This window comes from Thermobia domestica, chromosome 9 (assembly GCF_964235325.1).
Source record: "Thermobia domestica chromosome 9, izTheDome1.hap1.1, whole genome shotgun sequence".
In the NCBI taxonomy this organism is placed as follows: Eukaryota; Metazoa; Arthropoda; class Insecta; order Zygentoma; family Lepismatidae; genus Thermobia; species Thermobia domestica.
The window spans coordinates 178,619,722-178,640,191 of NC_137462.1; the positions used below are offsets into that span (position 1 = coordinate 178,619,722).

The 20,470-nt window shown below is 35.6% G+C and overlaps 1 protein-coding gene across 4 annotated transcripts in view; it reads right to left on the reverse strand.

Annotated features, from left to right (window-relative positions):
* Positions 1 to 1,915: 1,915 nt before the first annotated feature.
* The window catches only part of LOC145660468 (uncharacterized), a 132,697-nt gene continuing 114,142 nt past the window's right edge, over positions 1,916 to 20,470 (reverse strand). For all 4 annotated transcript variants that reach the window (XM_081725532.1, XM_081725533.1, XM_081725531.1 and 1 more), the window contains one exon: positions 1,916 to 3,184. In XM_081725532.1, the coding sequence (XP_081581658.1) occupies positions 2,085 to 3,184 (1,100 nt within the window). In that variant the 3' untranslated portion in view covers positions 1,916 to 2,084. The remainder of the gene's footprint in view (positions 3,185 to 20,470) is intronic.

Below are 20,470 nucleotides of genomic sequence, written 5' to 3' on the forward strand. Positions count from 1 at the left end.
TGAGGCAGGATGTTGTGCCCTCTGCACCCTTGGAGCTGCCTCAACAGCTGCAGTAGATGACGTGGCATACACACGGTCATTTTGGGCGTTGTAGGCCTGCTCAATTGTGAACACCATTTCGTCAGTGAACAGAATCTTTCTGTGCAGATTGTTGGCGTAACGCTGCAACACTCTTTGATTATTTAAGGACCCTCTGCAACATTAATGTTTGCGTCAGAAAGTGACCAGTCCGCCTCTTATACTCCCGTAGATGTAGGTCACTCCTGAGTACACGAGACGGAATTTCTGCTGATGTTCATCTCAGCAGCCATCACAATTTGTGTTCGAACAGGATTCTTCGAATTCTTGCTGTGGCTGCTTTCTGGACCTGCGGGGTTCGTACCGTTCGTGGTCTGACACTCCTTGCGCGGTCAGCTGCCGTTCCGGTCTTGGTATATCACTGTATGGCGCGGATAAATCCGCAACTGAACATGTATATGTAAAATGAAAACACATTGATATAGCTTTATTCCGAATATCGTTTAATCTTGTTTTCTCTTAAATTAAACGTGTTTTTGTTTTTGTTTTTCAACTCTTAAACTTTATTTTCGTACATTAAAGCTTTAATTTCGCGATTCTTAAAGTTATCAGATCAACTGGATCCAAAATTGCAAATTGGAAAAAAAAAACAACTGCAATTGTGTATAAAATAGATTTCAAATTGATCTTTTGCAAAAGAAGCATTATAATAAATAACAGGCAAACTTGGGAAATTCAAAAATATGATACAAGGAGTGTTTCAAAGTACTCTTTTTAAATATTAAGTTGGATTTAGAGTTTTGACATTGAGGGTCCTAAAGTGGTCACGTTTTTTTTTTCAGTTTTAATTTTTTTTGACAATGTTGTCATCACTTTCAGACTCTGAAAAATATATGTTGTACCTAACGCTACTACAACATTTTGAACAAGAAATCAACGGTGTCCCACCCCAATTTTTTTTTCTATGATATTTTGAAATTTTCAACACGCAAAAAGACATTAAAAAAAAAAAAAACATATTTACACCTACGTAGTGTGTACAATCTGCGAAACTTTCAAATTATTTGGACCACCCCCACCAGAATTTTTAAAAATATTAAATTTTGAGATGTATGATACGATAATTCGGTAAGGGGTGGTGTTGGGGGTCGAAACTTTTTAGGGGTAGTTTTAGGTCAAAACTAATATGTTGGGTCAATAATGACCCAATTTGGATCAAGGTCCAATTTCACTATCTTACTAGGGAAGACCCTTCAAGGCACTATGCATGTGATCTTTGACATTCGTGGAGTTGTAAATGTTATAGTGGGTCAATCAGTACTACTACATTGAGGTTTTGACCTTACTTCGCGAAGAAGTGACGAGAGCGAGGCCTTAACTACGGAAATGTATAACTTCTGCACCAAGACAACGCACCAGCCCATACGGCTGTCAGGCAAGTTTTGGTGTGTAAAAACATTACGGTCATGGAGGTCACCATACTCACCGGATCTAGTACAATGCAACATTTTTTTCTGGAGACTAAAGTCGGCCTCAAGAGCACGTTTTGTCTCAGTTGAAGAAGTGAAGTCAAAATGATAGGCCTTATATATGAACTTACAGAAAATGATTTCCAATATTGTTAACAGTGGTAGCAGTGAATGCCAAAGGAACTACTTCGAATACGACGATCACACTAGAATTTATGAATCCAGTGTTTTTTCCTTTTTATGTTATACTTCGTTCGTTTGTAAATTAACAGCATTTTGATTTATGGATTCCAAACCTGTAATTTAAGCTGCACACTAATGACATTAATAGTGTCCTACGAAAAAAGTTCTACAAATATTTTAAGCAATGTAAAGCATGATTAAGTATGGGATAAAGGCAGGAAACATTAAATGATATTCAATGTAAGAAGAGTTTGTCAAAAACATTTACATGTACCCTAATATCGTTTGTTACAAACGGTTAACTTCTTTGTACAATTCACAGCCTTTTCTTCTTTTTTTAATTTACAAAATTGTAAAACATTTTACAAAAACAACTACAGTAAACCTAGTAAAATTTACATATTTTTTTCTTGGTTATATGTTAGCATCAGTTGGTCCAACTTCAGAGCACTTTACAAGCACATTGATTGGAGTTGATGGAACTGACGGATTAAAAATTTCAGATACATTTCGCGAACATCTATCAGGAGCTAGACACGAAGATTTGATAGCTTTCTGATCAAAATTAGTTTGACTGGATACAAGTGAACGTTTTGCACTTGCTTCAAAATCACTGGTATTCAAAACACTCACTTTGGTTGTATTGCTTGTTATGCATGCTGTAGATTCAGAAGACTTATTAGATGTAACACTAGTATTAGGAATACTACTTCCTGTACTCACTGTTGCGTGGTGTTCACTAGAACCTGTTGAGTCAAGATTAGTTTGCTTAGTTGCATTTGTAACATGTTCTTGGTTGTTCCTTCGTTGTCTTTTGTTTTTCTTGCCTTCAGCGACACAAACCGTACTTCGTAACACAGATCCCTCTGTTTCTAACTGGATTGAAACAGAACGTGTTCGTAAATTCCTAAATTTCCGTTCACGAGAGCCATCACACAAAGGACAATAACCAAGAACTGTGTGCAAGATTTCTTTCTCCAAAGATGTTAAAGTCACGGATACTTCTTCTGGAGATTCACCACACACAGGAGTCCCTTTCCTTGCATCTAGTGCATGAGGAACAGAACTAGTGATCCCTAATTGAGATAACGTTTCTAATGACTTATTTTCAGATTTTAACATCTGAGGAAACGGTATTTTCACACCAGAACTACCGGACAGACTATCCTTAACATTTGATTCCTGAGAACTTTCTATATTACTCTTACAATTGCTGGACACTTCGTTTAAACCCTTTTCGCACTGAAATATATTACGTATAGCAGCACTGTTAGTTTTCTTCTCAACACCAGAACTAAACTTAAATGTCGTATGCAAGACAAGAGGAGAATTACAACCCAGAGGTTCTGTTCTATTGATTTGTATTTTGAAACGACCCTTTGGTTTGGGACATTTTAATTTTCGCAGTAAATCCAACAAACTTTGAAGAGGTAAGCCAGAATCAAGGAACTGAATTGCATGGTCAACCCTCTTTAAGATTTCGGGATTAACACCAGTTTTAGATGAAGAAGTTCCTGAAAAAAACAACAACATATATTTCTTTAGAAAAGTATAAATTAACAAATGGATCATATATTACTACTATAATCTAAATATTGTTTTGTAATGTAAATGACAACTGACTAGATTTCTCCCAGATTTTTTTTTAAAATTTAAAAATAAAATATTGTAACTTCTCTTTTGAGAATTGTCGATATGGTCCTTAATTCTAGACTTCCACGTTTTGTTTTTTGTTTCACCTCATAAAATGGTTTCACGTCAGCCAAAAGTAACCCATACAAAAAATTAGCTCAATTGAATATTAAATGGTGACGCAAGTGACCTGAATTTTGAATGCATTTACAGAATACAATATGAGGCAAAGGTCTGTATAGATTCTTGCAAGTTATGAGTGCCTGTGGGGAATGAGAATCTATCATGGATAGAGGTAATGAAGGGCGGGGCTTCAAGTTTCGCCTATTGAAGATCGGCCTAATACCTCCTAGCTATGCAAACGTCAATCAAAGCGATGACACAGAGTTATTTTTCTTATTAGGCGAAAGTTGATTTTTTTAAACTTGGTTTACCTTGCATACGTTGGTAATCTTATACTTCATTAATAGTTAATATTTCCTCTTGAAACTATTTTCGTCCTCTTACTAAATGATCCAGTATGTAGAGGAAAATTTTGACAAACCCAGCAAAAATTAGTAGGTTAAGGAAACTTGCAGAATAGTTTCCCTTCATCAAGTATAGTAATATCCTACAAGTCCCCGAACATCCTTCTTCAGCTTCATTCAATATGGCTGCCATATTCAATTTGTCTACCACTGTATATCGAACAATCATGTTTTCCTTCATATCTTACCTTAGGTTCAATTATACGGTCTTGGAACTTATAACAAAATATTTTGTAAATAAACTTTCCTTTGTTTGATATACAATTCCTATCTGTAGGTCAGGTAGATAACTAACTAACTAACTCTATGGCCTTTGGAATCCGGAAGTTCAATGCCGCGTTCACAAAAGCTCTCCACTGACTTCTATCCTTAGCCAATTGGATCCAGTTTCTACTTTGTATTCCTATCTCTGCGAGATCCATCTTAATATTGTTCTCCCATCTGCGCCTAGGTCTTACTAATGGTCGTTTCCCGATTGGTCTTCCAGTTAAGACTTTGAAAGCGTTTCTACTTTCTTCCATTCTAGCTACATGACCTGCCCACCTAAGTTTCCTAGACTATCCATTAAAAAAAAACCTCTGGAACTGTTTTTTATATCTATGGTTACAGATATGTGACGGCTGCCGTTAAAAAACTTGGAACAACAACGTTTAGAAAAAGAGCGATGTGATCAAATTCTGTAAGGTAACATTGACCTCTGTGTATGTGGAAAGAAGCTTTAGCATGTAGAGGGAAAATAGCACCTTTTCCCTTTCTCTCCTCCTGTGAAAATGTTTCCTAAAAACTCTAATGCTGGTTATAACTCAGTGACGAACAATAAGAAAATATTTTATCTCAGAGCTTCCCAAATTAGACCAAAAGTTAAGAAAATTGATTGGTATAAATTGACGCTGTAGTGTGTAAAAGATTACTCTTTGAGAACTCATAGCCGGTTGCGTTTCGTAGTACATCCGTCTTTACCAGCAACCCTTATTTCATTGAGATGAACAGAAGATACTTTACCAGGGTGTCTACTAGTCTGGAAAACCTGGAAAAGTCAGGAAATTTTATAATTTCTGGAAATGTCAGAAGAAAGTCAGGGAATTTTCTGTATATTCTGGAAATTTTTTGGTAAAGTTAGGTTTATTTCATTGTTTTTACATTTTATCTGCACAATGTTTGGAAAATAACTTTTCGCTACAGCAGAAGTTATCATACAATGAAGACTCCTGAAAAGAGTTGGCAACCTATGCGTCTGGAGCTCGTGGTTTCTAATCTCCACGTTAAAAAATGATCGTCATGTCCAGGGGTGTAGCTAGGCTGTTGCAACCAGTGACTCGCAATGAAGTCCTAAATAACACTTGTTCTGATCTTGGTGATTTTAATGTAGCCATAAGTTAGATCGTAACTCTGTATGGTTAATACTAATTTATAATATACTGCTTACCTGTATTAGTTAGATTTAAAACTTCTACTCTATTTCCGCCATATTCCATTTTCAGTGCAGTTTGGCGTTCCGCGTGTCTTTGTGATGTGTATTATTGTTTTCTAGGTAATTTCTGTGAATATTTTTGGTATGCTTGTAACTTTTAATAAGATAATTTTTTCTAGCAACTGTTCATATTTTTATAAAAAATGTGAATGTAGTAGACAGAGCTCAGCGATTATTACTACACTTGAAGAAGTATGTTGACTCAGTTTCAGGTAGTAATCGAGAACCATCTTATGACAGCTTTAAAATTGTTAAATCATGTCTGAAAGATTCTTTGCTTGGAGCTAAATTAGCCTTCTTCCAAACCGTTACTGCAGACATTCTACGTTTTCTTACGAAATTTCAGTCAGACTCACCAACGTATCCTTTTCTTTATTGTGAAATACTTAAACTTCTAAAGTCCCTTATGATTACATTTGTTAAAAAATCCATTGTGATTGAAGCAGCAAGTTCTGAAGATCTGATGAAAGTTTACCTAGAAGATAGTAGGTAAGGATCTGTGTTCAGCTAAGCAAGTTAATGTCGGATTTGCAACCATACAGCATTAAAATCAGTTATCTGAACTGAATATCCTTCGCTTTCTTCTTTTGTAAGAAAATTCTGTGAATTTTACCATTTAAATACATACCTATAATGTTGCATGCCTATTTCCCAATTCATTTTTAAACAAAGAGACTTGGGGAGGAGCAAATAACCGTAGCATTGGAAGTGCTTGTAGAGAATCATCATTTGTTTGGCCCTAAGGTAATAAGTGGTGCTAGTGTCAATGGTGACTTTAACTGTCATCTAGCAAGAATAGATGTAATTATTTGATGGACTGATAGATCTAATCTCTAGTTCTTTATCTGTGACGTTACCACATAGTGCAATTCGCGTCTCCAGACAAGGATCCGAAAGGTATACAAATATATGGTTTGTTTATTTTGCCAGGAATATTGACGTTGTCCATGGGAGCCATTTTCAGAACACCCGATATATATTGTATTGAAAGAAGGAATGGAGAAAGGTGGCTATAAGGGGAAATAGGAGGCCATCAAAAACTACATTGTATTGTTCTTGCCAGGAATAAATAGGTACTTATTTAAGAGTTGTTCATATATTTTTAACAGCTGTCGCAACTAAGAGAACAGATATAAAACTACAAGTGTTCAGAGAATAACGGTTACTTAACGTCACTAAAATATAATCTGGAAAATTTTCTGTTTTAGTCTGGAAAACCTGGAAAGGTCAGGGAATTTTATTAGTCTGAAATAGTAGACACCCTGTTCACGGAGTGAGCAAATTCCGGAAGTGTTTTTATTATTTTATTTATTCTGAACGGTTAAAGAATAATGTAGAATCCTCAAACAGGGATGCAGCACTTGAAAATCCTTATGTGTTTGCAAAAAGAAAAGTACGTAGAGTTGATAACCTTTGGGCAAACAAAAAATAATAAACATTATACAAATTATTGAATCGCCTTGTAGTTACTTGAAAAAAAAAAAAAAAAAAAAAATCGTATGTTATGTGTAGAAAGGATTTATATTAGTGATCTTACTTTTTGACCAAAAATTCCTGTTCCTTTATTATTAAATGTCGCTTGTATTTTCATGATCTTTTTAATTTTACACCTCAAACTCTTGTATAACGTTCTAACTTGTTTTGTACTTTTTGTTTATCACTTGCAAATTTAAAAAATGGAAGTTAATAAATAAATATTATAAAAGTAATAACTATTAAATGATTAAAGATATGTTGGAAATAATGTCAGATGTGTGTTTGTGGTGAAAAGCGACACCAAACGATGCCACGCGACCAGTGGACACGCAGAAATTCGTCAAGGGAAGGGGATTTAAACTACCAAGTTAATATAATTTCAGGTGTTTGTATACATATCTTAATATGATAAATGTTTATTTTTGCATATCATCTTTCTCAAGGGGACGAACTTGTACACTATCCTCTTCCTGTTAAAAATCTTGGACTTAAATCCAAGATGGCTGACTTTAAGATAATCACCATGACTCTGCTACATAGTAATAGGTACGGCTCTTCAACTTTCGCCTTTCAAGATTTGCCTAATGTAAAATTATGTTGGTAGTGCTGACAAGAAATGACACAAAAAGTTTGTAGTTTCTAAATGAAGAATATTAAAAGAGTCCATATTAAGACAGTATGAGCACAATCAAAGTTTGACATCATACTATAAACATGCTACATGAAGTTATAAAATGTAATACGGAAAATATAAAATGAAGTAATAAATTCCAGATGAGTTTGCATAAATCATAAAATAAAATGAGTTTGCATAAATCATAAAATAAAATTAAACAAAGCACCAACAATTAGTATAAGAACAATTACAATATATGGATTGATAGTATACGCTTGACATAAGGAATCGAATATCGACATTCGAAATATTAATTTTTAATTAAATGTTAACTTTTTAGCCCAGTATGTAGGGGTCTGAACAAGGCAAAACGCTAGTAACTTAATGAAACTTGCAGGATAGCTTCTTTCCATCAAGTATAGATATAACCTAAAAGTGCCAGATATCTTCCTTAAGCTTCACCCTAAAATTTCCTTTCGTTTGATCTACAATACATCTCTGTACAGTATGTACATGTAAAGTTATATATGATACAGTGGGCTCTTATCACTTAATTTTGTATCTGTTTCGTTCAAGCATATTTTCCTGATTTCTGAAAATCTTTCATGAAGGAGGCATATTTTATCAACCAACCAAAATATTTAAATACATGAAAATACAAGAGGAAAAATGAATGATATGGTACTGATTTTACATAAATTTTCGGGAAGTAACACGACTTTGTCTCTGTTCCAGAAAGGGAAGAAAACTTATTAAAAACTATTCGAAAGATACGCAGTTAATTGCAACAGGTTGTAAGTATATTCAACAAATCTACTACGAATCCTGAAGAACTAGTAAAAGTGGGATAACATTTCCAATTACACTTTTATGCATCGCATGATGGCAACGTACTGGCTTTCTGTCGACATTTCACATACAGGAGACTTATTTCATACCAGTCACTCATTCCACAGTTTTACCCATAAAAGCAAGTGCGAATACACGACACATATTGAAGGTGTACCATCAGGAGCAAACTTGGGTGGAACAAGATATTCCAGCAATTGATTGAGGATCGGAGGAGAAAATGAAGAATGCTACTCAATTACTTGTTTCGACATACCATCACCAAATTCTTTTCTGAAGTCGGTGTATTGCAAATATAAAACTTTCATTTTCTTAGTTCAACTGTTCATATTCGTTTTTACTCAGACATGCGCAATAATTGTAGGAAATTACATTTTGGGAATCAAAAATCAACAGGATGAAAGTAGCATGTTGGGCTTATCCTAGTGTTGAACTACCCTCGAATTATGCGTTACTTTTATGAAGCTTTCGAAGTTCTTCTTTCTTTTCTTTTTAGCTTTTCGGTGTAATAGGTACCTTTACTGTTCTGAAAGAAGCAGAGTTTATTATATGAAACCTAAATTAAAAATATAAACGCTCTCCTTAAAACTTGTTTCAGCGACTTTTTTCATCTAAAGCAGCAGTGGGTCTAATCCAACGAAACCGTATTGTTTATTCTCGAACAGTGTACCGTACCAGGGATAGGTTATTTTTTGTGTCTTTTTAAATTTTGCTTAAATAACATTTTCTCTCATGACTATTTTGATAAGTAAGTTTACAAAAACTTCAGTGTAGAGCCCAATTATTCTCAAATGTACCATCTTTTGTATATATCAATTGTAATTATGGCACGTTGACATACAGTATTTTCTTTAATTTGTTTGCTTATATAAATATTATATGTTTAAAAAAAAAAAAACGCTTGAAAGAAATGTAGGTACAAGATTAAGTGATACAATTCTGCTCTATCGTTTGTAACTTTATATCTGCCTGACCGTGTAACGTGGGTTTCTGTCACCACGGCATGGCGCGTCCTCAGGTTGCGGATCGAGAAGAAGGTCTCTAGATATAGAGGTTAGCTGCGAATATACTGAATAAGCAGTCGCGGACAGACGGCTAGGAGTGGTCCTCCAGCTTAGGAGCTTGGGTAAGGTTAACAACCTCATCTTGTAAAAAAAAAAAAAAAAAAAAAAAAAAAAGCATTTGTTTAGAAACGTTCACAAAAGCCTTGGACAAGGACTGATAACTTGGCATGACCTCAGCAAAAGAAAATGGACATGAGATTTGGAACATGGAATATTAGAAGTCTTTATAGGGCAGGCGCGTTAAAATCCGTAACGAATGAGTTAGAGAAATACAGGATGGACCTAGCAGAAGTTCAGGAAGTTACGTGGGAAGAAAATGGATCTGTGAATTCCGGAAATTTTACGTTCTTCTACGAGGAAGAAAATAAAAATCACCAATTAGGAACAGGGTTTTTCGTTCACAAACGAATATTACCAGCAATTAAACGGGTTGAATTTGTTACTGACAAACTTTCTTTTATTACTCTTAAAGGTCGGTGGTGTGATATTATTGTTTTAAATGTACATGCCTCAACAGAAGATAAGGATGACGATATAAAAGACAGTTTGTACGAAGAAGTGGAACGGACATTTGACCAACTCCCGTGATACCATATGAAAATTCTATTAGGGAATTTCAATGCGAACGTAGGACGAGAGAATATTTTCAAACAGATTATAGGGAACGAAAATCTGCATAAGGAAAGTAATGACAACAGTGTTAGACTCGTGAACTTTGCAACATCCAAAAACCTAATCGTAAAGAGTACAAAATTCCCACATCACGACGTTCATAAATACACTTGGACCTCACCAGACGGAAAAACATAATCAAATTGATCACGTTTTAGTAGATAGAAGAAGGCAATCTAGCATAATTGATGTCCGGTCGTTTAGAGAGGCTGATTGTGACGCTGATCACTACCTGGTAGTAGCGATAATAAAAGTGAGATTATCGTTGAATAAAGGAAATATTCAATGTCCGAAAACGAAGAGATTTAATTTAAAGAAATTAAAAGACAGCCAGGTAAGAGAGGAATACCAGATTGAAGTTTCCAATAGATTCTCAGTTTTAGAAAATTCAGAATGCAATAGTGTTGAGGATACTTGGATTGAAATTACAGATAGCATTAAAATTTCAGCAAAAGAAAAATTGGGACACGCGGAAATACGTAAGATCAAACCATGGTACGACCAGGAATGCATTAAACTAGCAGAGAAGAGAAAACAGGCAAAATTACGTTGGCTACAAAATCCGAATGAAATAGCTACACAAAATTTCGCAGACATCAGGCGGGAAACTTCCAAACTTTTAGAACAAAGAAACGCGATTTTTTGAAAGCTAAAATTAAGGAATTTGAAGATAATAGTAAAAATAAAAACATTCGGGACTTGAATAGGGGGATCAACGAATTTGAGAAAGGCTATCAACCTCGTGCTTATATACTAAAGAAAACTGACGGAACATTTCTCACTGATACGGATAGCATCTTAAATAGATGGAAAGATTTCTTTGACGATTTGCTGAACACGCAGCCAAAAAACAATGTGCATGGAGAAAAGGAGATACACACCTCAGAACCATATATTCCAGAACCCAACCGAATAGAAGTAGAAACCGCTATAAAGAAATTAAAGAAAAACAAATCTCCGGGTGTAGACGAAATTCCGGCTGAGTTAATTTTAGCTGGAGGCGAAAACTTGTGGAACAAGATACACAAACTCATCCTCCTTATCTGGAACAAGAAAGAATTGCCACAAGAGTGGAAAGAATAAGTCATTGTTCCAATTCACAAGAAAGGCGACAAAACTGGCTGTAATAATTATCGAGGCATCTCTCTTCTGTCAACATCCTATAGAATCCTTTCAAATATTCTGTTAGTAAGATTGACCCCATACGCAGATGAATAATTTATGACGGCCAGTGTAAATTATACCTACATGAGAAAAAATATTTCAACGAGAGAAGCCTTTCACAATATCTAGAGAGAAAACGATAATTTTTAAAGAAGTTTCGGAGATTGAATTGATCTGGATGTTTTCAGGTTAGGGGAGCTCTTGCTTCATTGTTAAGAACAAAGATGGATTCTATCGTTTGGTAGCAAACTATGTTACACAGGTTAAAACAGGTTGTTGGATTACAAGTACCCTATTCCGCATATGGAGAAGTGTAGTAGTAATGTCTCAGGATGTTCTTACACATCGTTCTGTGATTTAAAGAAAACTTATTTTCAGCTAGAAATCGATGAATCTAGTAGAAAATTGATTACCATAGTCACTCGCATAAGCATTATTCGATACGGAGAGAAAGGCTATTACACATTACAAATTCCAAAGGTTTTCTCATCCATCCATCCATCCATCAAGTTGTTTCCTTTTTCAAGGACTATTGAACGAGGTATAATTCAATACATGTTCCCATTTGAAAATTTGAAGTTGGCCCCTGGGCACCCTTGAAGGAGGGTCCTGGGGGTCACCACAACAACACCGCCCTATGACATTTCCCTATCTCAGTTTTTGTTTCATCTTTTTTGTTCTCAGCCGTTTCGGATTTATAAGCACTGGGCGTTTTATCTGAAACACCCTGTATATAATATTTCGTAAACACTACAGAAATGCACTGTACCGAAATTATAATTTTAATGAATTAGTTGTGCTTTTACTTAAAAGAAACCTACAGGATGGTGCAAGAAATATCATACAGTTCAATCGCCCTATAACATTTTTAATATTACTGATTGAATATTGAAAACGTTACACTGAATATATTTGGGTGCTTTTGTTCATGGAAAATCCGCGAAACAGCAGTCGGTAAGATATCGAATAACGGCTGGTTGAGTGTCTAACAGAAGGTGTTGTAATATTTCATGATGAAACAAGGAGTTTGTTCACGACACAGACATTTCATGCACACTTAAGTACAAGATGGGCTCCGTGCAAAGAGACCATTCATAGATTGTGTCTGCAAATTGAAGCCACTGGCTCTGTGGAAAAGAATCGACGCCGTCCATGAAGTGTTCGGATACCTGAAACTTTAGAAGTAGTTCGCATGAATTTGACACGAAATTCCAGCAAGTCAAGAAGGAGGCCGGCTGAATATCTCGTAGGTTGATCTTCACTTGTTTCTTTACAAAATGACAGTACTCCATAAACTAAGGTAGAAGGTATCAGTTTGCTTCGTGGTTAACAAAAAGATCGAATGCAGGGAAAGCAACTCCTAGTTCTGAACTATAGAGGAAAAATGGACGCGGTATATATGACTGCATGACTTTTCTAGCAGTGAAAAAGATATCGAGATAAAGCAATATGAGAAATCATAATTGAAGGTACGTGAACTTTAACTTTTTCGTACAAAGATCAGAATTCGGTAACTTCATGTGATAATGGAAACTCTTTCGATATACATTGTTTATTTGCAAAAATTTGAATAAATCACAAGTCTAAGGTGAAAATAAATCATACATGGAACATCAGTTCACCGTAACTTAAAAGAAAGTAAATAAATAAAAAAATCTTCATTATCACAAGTAGAAAGAATAAATGAAAACTGATTATAGCTGCGAAATTCTGTGAACTAACGGGAATTGACATATTACTAGATAAGACACTGTTCAATACAGAGTTAATATTATTTATCCATTAAAAGGCTTATTTCCTTTCTTTTAAATGAATGGATGTTAACAGGTGGGCCAGATCCACAGACATTTCTCCTCTATGACAATGAATGGTCAGTCATTTGAATCGAGGATTATACTATTGTCAGAAGATATTCCCGTTTGTCAGCTTGCTGAACCAAGAACATTGTTTATATTGGATGCCCCGTTAGAACCCAGGGATTCTTGCAATTGCATGTAATTCATGTTCCATGAAGAGAAGTAGCAATGACTGCAGTTGATGAAGAACAAAAATCAGGAAAATTACGAGAAAACTTTTAAAACTTTGTCTACGAAATGGGAAGAATACTTCGGCTTTTCCCGTAATGTGGACAAAATGGTGTTGGATTTTGAATTCAGTACAATGCAAGCAGAAAAGACTGTTTTAGGGGAAGACGTTACCCTGCAAGGATATTTCTAACACTTATGTCAAAGTACATGGCATAAGATCCAATCTTTTGCACTCATACAACGTTATTTCACAATTTTCTGGCAAGCTGATTCTCTAGCATTTCTGTCCACAGATGTGGAAAGTGGGGTACAATATTTACATGAAATTCTTCTTCAAGAAGGCTCTGAATTGCTGGCCTAGTTTTGTTAATGGAGCATACCGGAGGTTGGGAAATCCCATCAACGCTTCGTACTGTGGTTTTAATTTATTATTTTTATTGCATCAATTTGTTTTGTTAATTTCCCCCATTTTTAATGTTTTTTAAATTATTATAATTTTGTCAATTCTTTTGTTAATGCAATTTTCTCGCTCTTTTTTCTTCTAAATATTACTATTTACATAAAAGTGTATATATATATTACAGGGTTATTTATTCGAAGCATTTTCCCAGAGTTACTTTTCCCCACTGGTTACCACAATCTAGGGCCATTTTCCCTGGGTCTTTTTATTTCGGGGATATTTTTACCAAACCCCAAAATCATGTCTGCACAACACATGGTTTAGCGACGAGGCGTTATGCTGAATAAGCAAAATTTTCGATTCTAAGTAAGTAAACATTCTCACATACTACATGATACTTGGAATTGTGGGAAAAAGGTCATTGTGTGAGTAGCAATTTCAACCGACGCAACCATCGGACCTTCTCTCTTTGAGGATATAGTAAACAAAGAGCGATACAAAGATATATTGGAGAATAGTTTAATTTTCAACTCCAGGCAACAGGCTTCCCTTTACATACACAGCAGTTCATACAACACGGAGCCTGCCCATATGCTGCAAATGCTGTTCTTGTTTCCTTGTCTGAGACGTTTCATGTGCGTATGTCATATCGGTTTCTTGAAGTACGGGACATGTGATTTCTTTCTATAAATGTATCTGAAAGATAAGGTATTCCCAAGGAAGCCTGCAAAGGTAGTGGAATTCACGACACTGATCGGAAGTTGTACCGTTCAATTTCGGAAAACCTGTACCATAAGGCTGTGACAAGCTCAAAAATTCGTTTGCAAGCAGTTTAGTCCTGGATCTAGCTATGGTTCTGTAGGAAAGATTGAGTATGGAGAATTTTTCTTCAGAAATCGTTAGTACGTATCTTACTAACTATTTTTATACTTGGGTGGACATCCGACATCTGGTACGTTTCCCGGATATGACGTCATCAAATATGGCGGCTACTTAATCACAAAAATGTTCATATCTAGGTTAATATTGGAATGATTAACATGTAATTTTGTGTTTCTTCTTTGAGGATTGCTTAGCAAGGCTCCTAGTACGTATCTTTTTACTAAGGTGATCACCCGATATTTCTCTGGGATGACGTCATCCAAGATGGCGGCTGCTCAATCACAAAAATGTTCATATTTCGACTAATATTGGACTGATTGCCATGCAATTTCGTTCTTTTCTCAAGATTTGCTTAACAAGGGTCGTAAGTCGAGAGTTCCAATATAGTAAAAATTCATGCCTCATATGCAATGTAATTAACCATTGTGTATTAACTGCTGAAAATGGCAGAGGAAATTTAAGAGCAGCTGCCCAAATGCGAAATGACATTGCTCTTAAACCTTTGTGTTCTATAAATGTGTAAACAACATTTTACCATAATCTGAATAAGGCATGTTATAAACACTATACTCATAAAAATACACTTTTGCAGCCTGAAAGGGAGAAGAAAACATTAACAAGTGAGACTATGGAAACAACTACTTTATCAAATGGAAAGGAAAAATCCTCAAGGAAACGAGCACGTCACCATAGTCCTCAAGGAGAGACTTCTAAACGACACCATTTGTGTGTTATTTGGAACCAAAAAATCACACAATCGTGTTTATGAATGAGTGTCCAAGAGCTAAGTTTCTAAAAGCCATTTTTTGTACATTTAAATAATTCTCTACTCCTCGATGAAGAAGGGTTTACGAGGAAACCACAGAAAAGAGCGATATTGAAAGATCTAAAAACGCCTATCACTATCACAATAATGATCTCCTGTTCCAAATGGATCGGAAAACTTGTTACTCTATAGATGTTATGAATTCCATCTGGAAAATGATGAAAACTGCCAAGAAAATTTTTGGTTAAGTAGCTTCTTTTTTACTTTACGTATATTCTGAACATCACGAAGAACTGTGAAGGGTCGATTATGTTTTTGATAGCACCACAAACCATCACCAAAAGAACATGAGAGAATGCGAAGGTAAAATAGTGCTTCTGTTATGTATATAGCTTCTATCTCCGAAGACATTCCATTGGTCGTATAACTTACTAGTTTCTGAGGATCTTGAATTAACAAACTGCTATTTTAGAGTTAATTGCAAAAATATTGATGCCGTTTTTGATTGAAGCGCCATGTGAACTACACTTCAGTGCCTTCGCTAGTGATGAGATAACATTCAACTGTACATCTGTGAAAAATGGAATGTAAGTTAATCATCCACAAATAAATTGTTTACTAGTAGAGGAAGCTGACTTTAGAATGATGATTCATTCTAAGTATATATCCCAGTATGGGTTCACCAAAATTGTTCCCATTAGTGATGACATTGATATAATGGTACTAGTATTGTTTGATTGGCCTACTCTACATCGAATTGGTTTACAAGAAATGTGGTTAAACAATGAAATTGTTGATTCCATACGACTTTTGAATGTTCATAACTTTTAAAAGAAAAATGGGAGAAGATCTATGCAAATTGCTTCCAGCTATCCATGCTCTGTCAGGGTCTTACAATAGTAAGTTCGGTACGAAGAAAGCTGCTATTCACTCTGCATCGAACATATATTTGGAAAATTTTGTAGTGATGTCTGACTGGGATGATGTAGAAAAAGGCCTTCAAGTTGCAGCAGAAGAATACTTAATACAGGTACCGAAGAAACGATCTCATTGCAATCTATAGATGAATTCATGGTTTGTCAGTATCAACATGGAAAAAATTAGAAATTGACGGCTTGCCACCTACAATGGCAAGGGATACTTATTAAGCTCTTTTATACATACCTTTAGCAACAATGTATTGATGTCACAATTGTTCACTTAGACCCGTGTAATTTTGGTTTTGAAGTGAAAAAAAATTGTTTGATGTCAAAACAAAACTTACAGCAGTATCCTAATGAGTTTATTGGGGCATGTACTTGTTTGACATATACAAAAAACCCATACATTTGTAAGAAAAATAAGGAAACATGTTGTTCCTTTTGTAAGTGCAAAGGAGTCGCATTCAATTTGTAAAAATCCTTTTAAGATAAGATCTTAAAAAAAAAAAAAAAAAAAAAAAAAAAAAAACGGTGGTGATACTCATTGTAGTATATTACATTCCGTTTTTCACATAGTGTAATTTAAAACTTCTGATGTACCTCTTATTTGTAAACAGATTAGTTTTTAGGGAACGGTACTGACATTATGTTGTTAATAATATTTATAAAATCAGAATGAACGCAGCTGTTTATAAATTTATTATCTTAATAATTAGTTATTGTGTTATAACATATTTCAGTTAAAGGGATTTGATAGAGCGCATAGTTTACTGGATCAGAAAATTAGTTAGATTTTAGTTCTCGATACTGATACAAGGAACAGATATACGCATTGCTGTGAATGTCTCTGTTGATATAAATGGTTTAATATATTTAAAGTACTATTTAAATAATGCATCTTTAGTTCATCTGGAACTATGTTAGAATTAAAAGTGAATTGCGACTTCTGAGGTATTCGCTTCGCCAATAGTAATTACAACATACTAACGAAATTTCATGTTGATTAGTCAAATACGAGCAATATTATTACCAGCAATATAAAGAATTCTGTGATTGAATAGATTTCATCTTGGATAATATCATATGTGGAGAATTTGTCGGATGACCACCTAAATTGAAACTAGTTACAAGAACATTTGCTTAACAGGAATGAAAAATTATAACGAAATTCTGTGTTAATTTCAGTAAAATATTACCAGAAGTATGAATATTTTTGTAATTGAGCAGACGCCATCTCATAGAAATGTGTCAGGTGTTCACTTTAGTAAGAAAAATAGTTACTAGGACCCCTGTTAAGCAAATCTTGAGAAAAGAACGAAATTGCATGTCAATCAGTCCAATATTAGTCAAAATATGAATACTTTGTAATTAAGCAGCCGCTATCTTGGATGACGCCATCCCAGAGAAATATCGAATATTCACCTAAGTAAAAAGATATGTATTTGGTCTAGGAATTAATTCGTGCGGTTGGTACGCACACATTGAAGCTGTAGTACAAACACAAAATACATAAATACCTTAAGAAAAATATTGTCCATCGCTAGCCACCACTTTCGCCCATCTATCAGGCAATGTACGGATTCCGTGGCGAAAGAAGTCCTCATCCTTGGAAGCGATCCAGTCAGAGACCCATGTTTCGATATCTTCTGAAGAAGTAAACCGCTGTCCAATCAAATCGTTGTTCATGCAATCGAACAAGTAGTAGTCCGAAGGAGCAGCGTCTGGTGAATACGGCGGGTGGGGTAAAACTTCCCATCCGACATTTTCTAAATAGGTTTTGACCGGTTTTGCGACATGTGGGCGAGCGTTATCATGTTGAACAATAAGTTTATCATGTCTGTTCTCCCATTCTGGTCGTGTTCTGGCCAGAGCTTGCTTCAAACGCATTAATTGTCGTCGATAACGTTCTCCATTCATAGTTTCACCCGGTTGCAGCAGCTCATAGTACACCACACCTTTCATATCCCACCATATGCACAGCATAACCTTTGCACAGTGAATATCTCGTTTTGGTTGTGATGGACCTGGTTCACCTGGTTTCACCCAGGCCTTTTTTTGTTTAGGGTTCTCGTAATGGATCCACTTCTCATCACCCGTAATAATTCGATGCAGAAACCCCTTTCTGCTCTGTCGTTGAAGCAGCAATTCGCAAATGGTTTTTCGTCTTTCAACGTCTCTGTCTTTCAATTCATGTAGAACCCAATGTGACATCTTTTGAATCATTCCCATGGCTTTCAAGCGTTTGGAGACTGTTGTTTGATCAACGCCTAATGCTGCTGCAAGTTGTTCCTGCGTTTGACACGAATCCTGCTCGAGCAATGCTGTCAATTCTTCGTCTTGAAATTTTTTTGGCTGTCCAGCTCGCTCTTGGTCTGCCAAGCCGAAATCACCACTTCTAACCGTGCAAACCACTTCTGACACGTTCGCTCAGCTAGAGCATGGTCACCATACACTTCCACCAAAATACGATGACTTTCAGTCGCACTTTTCTGCATGTTAAAGTAATGCAGCAGGACATCCCGCAAAAACACTTTATCAGGCACAAATTGCGCCATGTTCACTTAACTACAAACTGGTGTTGTTGACGCTTTAATCCACTGCCCTATACTACGAACGATACACGATGACAGGGGTTTGCAACACATGTGTGGATACACGGAACTGTGGGACGCTCCGTTCGTTGCGCCATCTCTTGTCCACCCGCACGAATTAATTCCTAGACCAAATACTACGACTCCTGCTAAGAAATCCTCAAAGAAAAAAACACAAAATTACGTGTTAATCACTCCAATCTTAGCCTAGATATGAACATTTTTGTGATTAAGTATCCGCCATATTTGATGACGTCATACCCGGAAAACGTACCAGATGTCGGATGTCCACCCAAGTAAAAAATAATTAGTAAGACACCTACCAACGTTTTCTGAAGAAAAATTTCCCATACTCAAACTTTCCTACAGAACCATAGTCAGATCCTGGACTAGTTGTGAAACAAAGTAGTGAACACATTGAATATATTCTGCACTAAACTCACTTTCCATGCTTAGGCAATTAATTTTGTAATATTTCGGTGATAAATAAACGTGTATTGAACAAACCACTGGAATGGCATTTCCTGTGCGAGCTTGTATAATAGCAGTGGCCCAGTTAATTCAATAGTGCAGACAGAGAATATCCGAGCATAAAAACAAGTATTAAAGGTAAAATCTGTTACTTCACAAAGAAGCAATGTCCAAAGAACTTACCTATAAAAACACCATACCTGTAATTAAAATATTAGATGCGATAAGCGTAAATAATGTATCACTGCCATATAATCCTATTTAAAAGAAGCATTGCACACATTATGCACATCCAACAAATTATATGAATTCAACTGAGGTATCTTGAGAAGTCATGGTAATTCAAAAATGATCTCGCCCTAATGTTCTGTGTTAGTCGCCTGCCTTCTCTTAGTTAAGTATTAGCTTTCTAGTGGGTTGCACAACACATGAACTTATGCAAGGTATATAGTAATATCTAATGGAAAAGGTACTTAATAGAATACTTGCTAAGAATACAGGACGAGATATGGCCAAAACATGCAAGAGTTATAATATGTCTGGTGGGAATTTTTGGTCTGGAACTGTTTCTGATCGGTTCTTTCCTTTTATTCCTTATTGACTCTAAAAATACACAGTAACAACACAAGAAAAAGAAGAAATACTGAGTGGTTCAGAATAGATTTTAAACAAATCGTTAACAGTAACTATTCATGTTTCCAATATTCTATGCAATACTAATAGTACTGAATCAATATTTTCCAGAATTATTTAAATTTAATATCTGAAGACTGACAACGTAGAAACACTCTAGTACTTAATGTAAGCTAAAAATGTATAGTATCAGAGGAAACATTTCACAGGGCACATGAAATGGCTGATTTCGTTTTCAGTGCTTTCATATACTTGATACTTGTGTCATATAGCAAGTTTCTTAATTATTTCTTCTGTCTTGTGTCAGCTTCATTGGTTGAAAAAATAAATGCCCATTTCACTGTAATGGTTACATTCTGAAACAACACATCACAATTTTCTAGCTCTGTACAATACCTAGGATCCTTAGCTCGCGTTGTATAGACAAAATATACGGCGATAACCATTGCAACGTAAAAGATCTGACAGACTATTTCAGTCTACTGGAAAAATGATGTGGGTTCCAACTTGACGGAAGCATCACTTTACTACAGCATCCATGCACAGAACTAGTATTTGAACATTTCCCTAATCACTGCGTCGGGAAATAAGAGGAGATGGAATACCCCACTTACTTGCCCGATCTTATGCCTCCAGGTT